Genomic DNA, 11,992 nt, shown 5'->3' with positions numbered 1-11,992 from the left:
TGTGCGGCTTAAGAAATAAACGGAAGTGAATTTTATTCTTACTGGATATAATGAGCAAGTGCACAAAAGGGTAATACTAAGTCTACATGGCCATTATTTTTTTTTTTTTACTGGAACAATGTCTCTCAAGAGGTGTAGAGGTTGGATGTTTATTTGTCCCAAAACATAGCATGAAGATCAATAGTGAGTCAAAAATATGTTCACTACTGCTCTCATTTATCTTTTTGAAAACACCTCCTCAGATTGCACAATTCCTCTTTTCCTCAATTTTCAAGGAGGTCCTCCTTGGAAGATTGTGTGTGTGTGTGTGTGTGTGTGTGTCTGGTGTCCTGTATATTTTTCTGTAAAACAGTTTGTAGCTGTGTGCTCCATGAACAAGCCTCGGCTCAAGGGTCGATGCGAAAGGCCAACAGTTTGTCGGAGTGCAGATTGTTCAGGGTGCGCAGGTCGGGCAGGCGCAGGAGGAGTTTGGGGAAGAGAGTTGTGTCATCTGGGCGGCGGCGAGTGATCAGTGACCGCAGGGCACGGATCAGAGCTTCCTGTAGCTGCTCCACAGCCCGCGTGTCTGTGATGCCCGAACGATCTGTGGAGCACAGAGGGATGCCAGTGTGAGCGGTTGACAGACACAGTTTATTGGTCCATTAACAAATGTCACTGCTCTGCAGCTTTTGTTACTGTTTTCCGACACATTAAGTAAATTGTGCACCTCTCACCTGCAGAGACCAACACCACAGCCATGAAGAGGGCCATTTCATCAGGCTCGAGCCCCAAGGAGCCCAGCTTTTCACTGAAATCAAACATTGCGTCCAGCAGAGAGCCCATGCCCAAGGCCCGCAGGGTGGACAGGGGGTAAGTTTGCCCATTCAGGAAAGTCACTGTACGCTCGTCAGCATTGAACAAGGTACAGAATCTAACCATCAGAACCTAAACAGAGCAGAAAAACAGAAGCAAAAAGAAGTTTGAGCCAAATACTAAAACCAATAATACATTTGGAAACACAAAGAAGGAGCCACATATTTTAAACAACTCATCTGAAATGTATGTCATTACCTGGAAGGTGCCTGATTTGAGCAGCATGACCTGGTCTTGTTGGCAAAGCTCCTGAAATCCTGGAATGCCCTTTGCAAACTCTACCACCTCCTTGACAGCAGGAGTGAAACACTGCGAGAAGGATTCCCATATCTCCTGACTCGTGCGATCTGCCCCGGATACAGGCCACGCATTGAGAGGACAGGCCTTAGAGGAACAAAAAGGACACAGAAGGAATCATAAGCTGTTTGTCAGACAAGATATGTCACCAAGGGTTGATCTCCTTTCGTTTGCTTCCTGCACTTACCAGCACTTTAGCTCCTGAAGCTAATTTCCATGGGCAGGTGGGCTGATTTGGGGTCCTTGCTGCATTGCAAAGACTGTTATGATTGGCAGAGCTGCCTTTTAGAGAGGTTGTACTGTTAGACTGATCATGATTCTGATTTGTCGACACTAAGTAGCTGTAGCAATCGTTGTCCACATTGAGGAATGTAGGTTGGTTGTCATTAGGGGCAACTGGGCAAAGAGTTGCAGACGCAACAGGGCAAGACTGATAACTCAGGGCGGAGGTGGGGTGTGTGGAGACTTGGGTAAAACTGGCATCCTGAGAAAAGGGACACGTGTTATTGTTGGTGGTGATGTTTGCAGTCTTGGCTGCTCTCTCGTGGCTGTTGCTGCTGGTGAAGATATCACGGTAGGCTCTGGAGATGGCCCCAATGGCCTCTTTTGAGTGGCCATCTTCTGGGCTACTGGGACTCTCCCTCACTGAAGGTGATTCCATGTCCATTGCCGCCGACTCATTTAGGCTGTTCATGTAGCTTTGCATCTCATCCAGAAGTCGCTGCTTCTCTCTCTTGGGGATGCGGCCAAAACGCACAGCTAGAGGAGACAAAAGCAGGGAGGACGGATCAGCTTTAAGTCATTGTGACAACATGGACATTTACACTGAATATGTTTTGTTTGCTTAGAATAATTTCAGAAATCACTTAAAATGATCAAGATGCAAGCAATAAAATGACACCCAGGCCCGAGCCATTTAGGAAAGACAGTGCTGTCACTGTTAAATATGCTGGCTAGAAATTGAAGGTGAGCATATTAAAACATTATCTATGACATCTTTTTATACACACGCATACATCGAAAGCATGAAATCTCCTTCAGTGCTGAGGGATTTCAAGGAGAATCATATAAGTTTTGATATGAAACTTTCCTCTCTTCACCTATATGCCCATCCCTCTTCCCACAGTAACAATCAGCTGGAGAGGCTATTTATAGACCCCCTTCTACCATCTGCCTCACCCTCTCCTCTATCCACCCGTCTCCTTCCTCTCCCGCTCCCTCTCTCCATTTGTAAGTAGGGCAGTGGAGCAACGTGAGTGTGACGTCACTCGCACTGAGTATGTAAGAGGGAGGATGAGAGAGGTGGGCTTAAAATGAGTTGCGAAGACAAGTAGTGAGAACATGAAGAGGACTGACATGAGAGACGGTTAGAAGTGAGAGTATGTGTCTGTGCAAGGTGTTGTTAGATGAGGAAGAACAGTTGTGCTGGTGCAGTTTCAAAGACATGCATGAATAGCATATCTGAATTTTTGTTTTCTTCTTAAGTATAGCAAAAAATGGGCCTGGCAGCAAAAAAAAAATGTGATTCTCTTATGCTAAACATAAGCATTTTACATGAAAACACAAAGTTGCAGTGTTCGGTAAAGTGAGGTGATTTACTTGACCCAGTAATATGCACAATAGTTATTGCTATGTTTATCAAAAATAAAGAAATCTGTTCATTGCCAGCAGGATCTTTTGATGAGGATGGGGTTAATAATGTGGCATGAGATGAGTCCCTGTCATCATGGTTAAAAAAAAGCAAATGATGCTCTGGTTGGAGGAAGAAAAGTGTGCCTCATGCCGATGGACTTATTAATGTCAATATATTGCAGCGCCAAAGTCACACAGCTGCCTGGTGTGAAATGAGGGTGTACTATTTATTGTGGTATGCAGGCTGTTGCCTGCGGTTTTCCTGTTTTTGTAATGATTGAAAGCAGAGCAAAAAGGGGTTTCGAGGTTGTGGTCCTTAATGCTTTCGCCTCGAAAAGGGTAGAACTGACTCTTTGTACTCATATTCATATTTTTATATTGCCACCCTATTTTCCCTGTGCACCAGAAGTGTTAAGCACATGCAGAAATAACACAAACCTTTGCTAGATTAAGCAATGCAGAGTACTGGAGGGTGGAGATAAACAGAAACCGTACTGAGAAGAAGAAGGCAGGCAAACTACACCAAGTAGGTCATGATGTACAAGTACACTATAGGCCCAATTCTGTATTGTTTTTCTAGGTCAGCCCAGCTGTTTTCTTAATCTGTGATGATAGGCGATCAATCAGTGTTCAGCTATAAGAACTTAAACTCTGTGATGTGAGCATCACGCCTGATAAAGTCTGTCACAACGACTGACTGTTTCTTGCATCCCTTGCTTAATTGTTGCCCTATTGTTGCCCTATCCCTCATTAATTGCAGTAAGACGTTCTATAGGCGTACACAAAGTAATCAAGTTGACCCTGTTCCAATTTCCTAAAATAATTCCTGTGTTTGCTGCAGTTTTCCAAATGATAGATAGCTATGGGGACTTCAAGGCTCCTCTTCTCATAAATCATTGTCTGAGAGGGAGAGGCAAGAGAGCTGAGGGAACAGGGTGGGTTCGTGGAGGAGGATGGGCTGTACTGAACAAGAACATAGAGGAAAGAGTATTGTGGGAGGATGTCGCAAAAGGCATGAGAAAGACACGTACAAACTTAAGAGAGTGAGACAAGGCCAGAAGTTAATCTTTGGCAATGCAGTGAGTGACACAAGAGAAGAGCAAGACAGGTGCAGGTCTGCTGATGAAGTGAGAGGCTGAGCTACTGGCACGATGACCTCAAAAGACTTTCCGCAGTACATTTTTCACACAGACCTACATATGAGCACTGTGCCTCTGTCGGCAGCCTATTTCCCCGCTGTTTGGTTAATCAGAGCACTGTGGCACGAGGGCCTCTCTGTGCCACAAGGGCCTCTCTCGTAAAAATAAAATGTGTCAGGATGTCTCACCATCTCTCGACATGCCAACAGAGAGGCATTTCTTGAAGCGGCAGTGCTGGCACCGGTTGCGGTTCATGCGCATGATCAGACAGTTCTCATTCTTGACACACATCTTGTAGTTGATGTTCTGCTGGATGCTGCGGCGGAAAAAACCCTGAGACAAAAAAAGAAAAAGAAAAGCACATGAAACTGGTGCATTAAAGCCAACACAGTATGGAATCACTCCACATTCTTTTTTTCAGGGGCTTACCTTGCAACCCTCACATGCATGCACTCCATAGTGGAAACCAGATGCAATGTCCCCACAGACTTTGCAAAGCAGAACCATTCCACCCGTCTCTGAAGAAGGGTGAACAGAAAGTTAAGCTCCAAAGACATCGATTAAGGTCTAAATCTTCATGCATATCGACAATGAGAAAACACTTACTTGTGAAAGTTCCTGTGAAACCGCATGGTCTCTTTCCTGCGATGGGATGCGCATAGGTGTGCTGGGGAGTGGCTGCCGCTGGGGGCGCACTGTAGGCCTCTGGGAACTGAAATACCAGTTTGGAGGAAGGGGTGCTACACCCGGCTGCCATATGTTTAAACGCCCCAATCTCTGTGAAGGTAACCTCCTCTGGAGATGAGGGCTGGGAGTGTGAAGAAGGTGACTGTGTCTGGTACCCACTGGAGGGGCTGCCAGGGCTGGGGCTTGAGCTGCCAGAGGACCCTGCATACAGGATGACTCCTGCAGACAAGGGAAAGAATGGAGAACATCAGACTTCTGAGCCAAGAGTTCAAGCTCCTCATTAAAGCACAACATAAACTAATTCAGTTGTATCATACATTTAAGTTGACCATCAGTATTTCCTTTAAACCGGTTACGCTACGCTTTGGATGCGATGTGGTGTAATGTTGCACAAGTTCTGAGCAGCAGTGAACAGCTCTGAGAATGTGATGGGTCGCTGCTTCATCCTTCGTGCTCAAACGGATTAAGTGGGCGCTAAAAATACGGCCGGGAGCACAGCAACAAAGCAAGCAGGCTTCCGTCGAAGCACCAACGAAGCGCTACGATGTTGTAAGAATTCCTGCGCCATGCTAATGCGGTATTTATTTGGCACCATGTAAATAAGGTGTCGTTCCAATGTGGTTGTTTCTGAAGTATCTCTCTCTCGCTCTCTCCCCCATCCCTCTCTCTCTCTCGGCCTCACGTGTCTGCTGCCTCCTCCGCTCCAATAATAGCCTCGCTCCCCTGGCACGGTGCCCAGCGCTAGCTAAAAAGCACGCCGCCTGACCGCCGCCTCACATGCACGGACTCCTGACACGGTTACTGCCCAAACCAAATCCGCAGTCTCGTGTGGAAATGCACACAAATCTGATTGAAGTCATATCTGTATTTACAAACACACGCTGGCGTGCGGTGGCACCAAGTCTGAGCCACTGCTGTTCATGCGCCACCAATGGCTGGAGAATGTGAGTCACGTTTTTGCAAAGGAAAAGCCTCAACTGTATGGCCGGGCTGATGTAACTCATACTTAACTCGTGTACTCGCCTATACAGTCCAGAACCACACAGTGAAATATATATTTTTTAAAGTATCTAAACAAATATAGGTCAAATGTAAAACTTAATTCATAATTGGCTTGCTCTTGCAACTGAGGAATTTCCAAAATTCAAATAATTTCCAACATCCAAAATTCGGGCCATGGTACAGTGGTTTAACCCACACATGCAGCCTTATGTATGGACATTATGTATACGTGTAGGCCTGTCCTTTGTGTTGATGTGTGTTGCCCTTTGCTACACATGAAGGTATTTGTTTTTGCTTGAATTTTTTGATAATCCTTCACCTGGCAGCATGTGTTGGAGGTTTTTTGAGTCATGCCAGAGCCAAAGACAGACCCAGCAGACACCAGGCCTGAGCCTCACCTCCTCCTGAGTTTACATGCAGACACAGTCATGGCCCAACCCCCACCCCACCCACACATTGCATGTCCACCTGAAGACTCACATGCACAGTAAGTGTTTATGAATGACCTCTGTGACTGTGCTGTAAACTCTGATTAGCAATCACTTTTACAGTCTGCTTTCACGATGGGGGGTACTATAAAACCTGTGAGTGTCATAGTCGAAAGGTTAATACAATTTATATAATGTTGATAAACATTGATGTCTTCATTTGTTGTTTTATTATGCCGCAGCATAATTGCCACCTATAGTCAAAGAAGATATTAGTTGTCATCGTCCCTCAGTCCTCATCATGGTTGAAAAGACTTTTTTTCTTAGTATTGGCAGCTTATGATATCAAACAACTAGCAATTGTACATGTTTTTATTCATTTGAAATGGAATTAAATCCTTAATGCCTACCCGTGCAAACACTAATCTGCCGGGCACTGGAGGCAGGCAGAGAAACGTGAGCAGTGAGCATTCCACAGGCACCGCAGCTCCTCTTCCCTCCTCTCCTCCCTGTTTCTCTGTTGCTCTTTATCTCCTACGCTCAGTCATTTCACCTTGCAGGACATATACATGTACAGTTAAGGTGACCACAGTGTTTGTTTGCCCTTGTGGTGTATACTTTTTAAATATATGGCTTACTTCTGTAGAGCAATGCAGTGTTTATTGAGCAGTAGACTTCATTAACTCATGCTTATGTAAGGTCAATATTACAGGAACTTGGTAGAATGATGTGCATGTGCCTCCAGCATCTCAAACTGATACTGCATCACATACTCTCGCGCAGATAGGAGGAGTGGTCTTACATAATTTAAATCTAAAGTGCAATGGTTCGTGGTTTGATGTTTCTAAAGTTGCTTCGTGCTTGACACTGCTCTGTCAAACATGGATTAAAAGACGTCCTTTTCAGGATCGTGCGATGTTATCAGCAGGGGAGATGCAGCCTCTAACTGTTTCTTCTCCGATATATCGGCTTTGGCATCGTTTAGAGAGCGTGCCAACGGGCGCATGAGACGGGAAAACGTGACGAGAGTGAACAAAAAAGTGAATGCATGGAATCGCTGACCCACTGACCAAGCTCACTATCACCGCAGGCGGCAGCAGCGCAGAAGCGTCCGTGAGAGCGGTGAAGCGGCAGGAGGCGGGAGGAGGGAGCAGAGCCCCGGTATCTCACGCGCCGCACGCGGCTTTCAGAGGAAAGACACGTGAGGGGGCTTCTGACGGAGCGTATAGTGAAAAGACATGACACTGCGCTGCAGCCAGAAGCCGGAGCACCTCCAGCCCTGCCTTGGGCTTATAATGACAGACAAATCAAATAGTGCAGCATGCGATGCGGGCGTCTGACTGTGCACCACCATCTAGTTTAGGAACACAGTATGTGTGAAGTACCGCTGCAGTGTCTCACATTCCTTTGCACAAAACATCCACCAGGGGAGTGTGAGAGGACGTACTGTATGTGTGAGTGAGGACGTACAGTGGGGCAAGTCAGCTGGTCTGCTTTTGATCTGAGCATCATTTGGCAGATGCATGTAATTAAAGACCTATAGTACATTCCCATACAACTAACACTCAATTACATGCTGAGGGGAACTTTCCTCCCAGACTATAATGATTGGGCTGAACTGAGCAAACTGTATGTGTAAAGAAAGAACTTGTTACAACTCCCACATCAAAGTACAGGTTGACCCTTCACATGAGGACGAGGATGTGTACAGATCATGAAAATATAGATTTTGGGAAAAACAGGTGTACAGTTTTAGTTTTTCAAAACTTGTGGGCTGTAAACTGGCAGCCGATCACAAACTCCTCTACCAACTGTTATGTTACAGTTATGACTTGAGTTATGAGTTATGTATTTCTGCATATGATCTATTCGGGTCTATTTTGTATGTTATATGGCATACAAGAAAGGCAATTGTATGAATGAATCATGACTTTTGGGGACATTTCTGCATTTGCATAAAACCCCTCCAAACCAACCCAATCGACCCAATTGGGGCTCTGTGTCAACACACTCACACATCAAATCCCATTTGATCTTGACTTTATGAGCCTTACCCACCAGTGCAATTATATTTTTGCCATGTAATTATGATGTTTATGAATTTTGTTTCGATCACTACACCGACCTCACGAGTAACATGCAGTCATGTACATTCCCATCACTAATTGAAACATTAAAAGGTCAGGGAAGACAATTCAAGGTGGTCATTTGGATTTAAATCAGTGAAAAGAAGAACACATTACAAAACTAATGGAAAGTTGAAAAGGAACAATTATATTACCTGTAACAACACAATCAAATAAAAACTTGAAATTGCCAACTCTACACCACAACACCAAACATCCTCCGAACATCAAACACAAAGCCCATGCAGTCTTCATCTTTATCGACGGACCAATACTACACCATTATGTCTGATTGCTCATTTAATTGCCATGCTTTGCTTGTTCCTTGGCAACGCTGGCCTACTTTGTCAACATAAATAGAAAGTCATAACTGGGTTAGAGGGTTTAGTGCTGCCCACAAATTCGAGGAACAATGATGGCGCCTATGGGTGCGGTGCGCCCATCACCTGTGCTGGAACGTGACTGCGCTGAGTAAATGATTCACTGTGAATTAGGAGAGGAGAGTAGAACGCACACCTTTGGCTGACCTCGAGAAAGCGCTGCCTAACACCACTTAACGGATGGAAGTCCTGCAGTTATCAACTTTTATGCTGCAGGCACTTAAGTGATGGCCTTGATAATGGGAACAAACACGCCAAGTTGTATTGTTTCTCCCAGCCGTGAGATGAGGAAGGGTCAGTGCACAGTGGAAATCCTGGCTCTCAAAGAGTATGGTTACGTGACAGCCAGTGTACTGTAGCTCCACGTGAGTTTGTTTTCATGGAGAGAAACAGGAAGTGGCCATCCTCGCTACAACCATGGCGCAGTCCTCTGTCAGCTGCAACCCTGCGATGCCTTTCGACATTTGAACGCAGCGCAGCAGCTGTTTTGATAAGTTTGCATAAAGTCATACTTGTGTTTTTATTGAATTTGGATTAAATGCATTACATGCCGACTTTTCATAAACAAATAAAATGTCAACTCATTCAGCACAGCTTTAAGTGTGTTAAACAAAGGCAATTCATTAATACGCATATACATTTAAAATAACATTTTTTACTTTTTTATTTTTAGGGTGAGTAAGACACAGCTACATTGTCCTTTATTGACTGATGGAAAGAACATGAGTGAAACCACTAACCAATGACCCGTTAATCATTGTCGAAATCCATGTCTAAATCAACATTGCTGATATAATGGAGCAGTTGCTGTCCAACATAATGTTAAAGTTAATCTTACCACCACCAGGGCTGTTATCCATTTCTCTGGTTGATGTCGATCACTTTAAGCAGACTTGAAGATAGACGTTCGTGAATGTCACTGGACTTGAGCAAAAGTATTTGAAGACGAGCGAGAAAGTCAAAAAAAAGAGCTTGGCATCAAACACCTGCTCAATCGAGGGCAAAAATGGGAAGAAGTGACGTGGATGTCTCCAGTGCGCTAAAGTTGCCTCCCAGTAAATTGTAGAGAGGTGTCTCTCTTGGCGCTCTGTTCTGATCTGTTGTAAAGGCTGGTCTATACTCAAAGATACCTGCAGGTTGCTCAGGATATTGCGACTCGGCTCGAGCGCGTGTGATGTTGCACGAGCGGAGATTAAAAGATTCTCACGAATTCCAAGAGAGAGTCAGCATGTCCACGAACAGCGTCAGGTATGACATAACCACCCACTGGTACATACACCCACTTCACTCACGTTTGCAGGTGATTGGGAAATGTGACCGCCTGTCCCTACGCTCAACTTGTGTGGGGTCTGTGTGGGATTTGGCTCACTCTTTGTATCTCGCGGAGTCCCTTCTCTCCCTCTCTCCCCTTCACGCTTGTCTGCCTTTTCATTGGCGGGGATCTGGAACAGAGGGGGGTCTGATGCGCTTATTCGACGTGGTGTGAACACATATAACTGTTCAGTAAAGCCAAGCTACTTATGCGCTCTGCATGTGCCCTACTGATACACATTTTATGCAAAATATGCAGCGGGTGGTCCGCAGGGATGGAGAGTTTGGTGGATGAAGCACATGGACAATAGGCGTGGCTCACCGTGACTGCTTGTTCTAGACGGAGGGTATAAACACGGAGACATGCCAAACAACAAGCAAGTGTCAAGTTTAAAGCCCATGCGCCAAAGGAAACTAGATGCGCAAATAGATGTCACGTCAACAACATGCAACTGGAGTGAGCCGAATTCAAACGCTCAACTTCGGCTCAAATTTAGATTTTACGTTTTGATTATTGTAGCACTTATGAATGTTTTTGAGGTCTTTAAAACCAGGCCCCCTATGTGCACCTGAGGGTACCGTTTTTAAAGTGTTCCTACACCTAAATGTTTGCGCAGCAAAAAGTTCTATAACATTCAGTCAGCAACAAACTCTGCAGCCTGCTGTGTGACGCTGTGTGACGCTGTGGGAAGATGTAGGTCAACTGTGCACAGCTTGTGGAAAGCGCCCCTTAGTGACACATTATGGCATTGACACATAACAATGATCTGTCTATCGAGACTAAATATGTGTTCCTAGAAGTCTCAATGCAAGAGTACACTGCAATGGTTATATTGCAGACGAATCATTTTTTACTTTCGAAAATCAAACTTCAACTTAGTAAATTAATCAAACTCTTAAAAAATTACACATAGCATCTTGAATGTCTCAGATCACCAGAATGACTGCATTGATTATGAAAATAAGAAGAAGATATCGTGTTAAGCACCACTGGTCAATAATTTGTTTTGTATCATCAGGTTTGAAATAAGATTGTTTAAAAAAACAACAACAATAACAATGTAATAGGTCTTATTAAACACTTGAACTGTTTTTAAAAAAACGTAAATGTTAGTTACACAGCTGTAATAAAATAGTTTGCTTTGTTTTATAATATATTTATCCCTTTCATCCAGTAGTTAATTAATTGCTTTAATACCTTGTTAACTCTCTAATATTCCTTTGATTCCTTTCTACTATACTTTGAATGCATGTTTAACTTTACAACATTAAACTTCTTTTTTTTCTTCAATTATTCAAATTGGAGCAGCATGATTTAGTAGGCTCTATATTGACATACATCTTGACTGACTTATTTTCCTATTTTCCTGAGTAAATATGTGTGTGTTTGTTTGAAGGCTTTCCTTCTCATCTCCTCCTCATTTACAGGACATGTGCTGCAGTCCTTCTCTCCGTCACTAGGGGGAGCCACAGTGCCAGAAATCTCCACGCACGTTCGCTACCATCACCGACGCCCCTGAGCTGCCGGGACTCGGTGACGGACTGGCAACACGCGAAGGTAATCTGACAAATGACTGAGATGACCTCTGAAGCGGGAGAGCAACTGGCGGGGTCTTTACAAGCTGATGTGCTGCAGTGGAGGATCCATCTGAAGACTGCCCCTGACTTTGTGTTGTCTCCGGCACAGAAAACGTCGGTGTGCGTGCCCTTGTCATCCACTGTTTATGTTTTCAAACTTCTGAGGGGAGTGTGCTCGTTAATGAAGCCGAGGCACACACTACCATAGGCGGAGAAGGTAGGATTGTGTACTTTACATAAATCATCTCCTTCCGTAGTTCATTGGATGTGTCTATGAATAAACGCAGCTCGAACTGCGTCAATCCGGGTGTGTTGCTTTTTACTGTATCGCCCGTGTGTGTGCGAGACTCGAGCACTCATCATGAGAACACGTTATGGCAGGGCACGAGATAATTACAGGCTGCTGAAACTGTTTGGGGACTGAGCAGAACATAAGTCGTTGCCAACATACACACCTGCAAAGCACTGCTTTGCCTGAGGCTTTGAGGAAAGTCTTCATCACTGTCTGTCTTTCTGTCTGTACTGTCTAACCCCCTCCCCCCTGCAACTCCCCCCCAAAC

At 44.7% G+C, this 11,992-nt stretch overlaps 1 protein-coding gene across 1 annotated transcript; it reads right to left on the bottom strand.

The window, feature by feature from the left end:
• Positions 1 to 386: 386 nt before the first annotated feature.
• Positions 387 to 9,403, bottom strand: nr1d4a (nuclear receptor subfamily 1, group D, member 4a; the record flags this gene model as incomplete). Its single annotated transcript, XM_079225967.1, has 8 exons — positions 387 to 583; positions 714 to 924; positions 1,051 to 1,236; positions 1,337 to 1,908; positions 4,109 to 4,253; positions 4,350 to 4,438; positions 4,527 to 4,826; positions 9,382 to 9,403. The coding sequence occupies 8 exons, from the start codon at positions 9,401 to 9,403 to the stop codon at positions 387 to 389; spliced, it is 1,722 nt and encodes a 573-aa protein (XP_079082093.1).
• Positions 9,404 to 11,992: the final 2,589 nt, after the last annotated feature.

The sequence above is a fragment of the Taurulus bubalis genome (genome assembly GCF_910589615.1).
Source record: "Taurulus bubalis genome assembly, chromosome: 11".
NCBI classification, from domain to species: domain Eukaryota; kingdom Metazoa; phylum Chordata; class Actinopteri; order Perciformes; family Cottidae; genus Taurulus; species Taurulus bubalis.
This window is presented reverse-complemented; position numbering and strand designations above follow the sequence as displayed.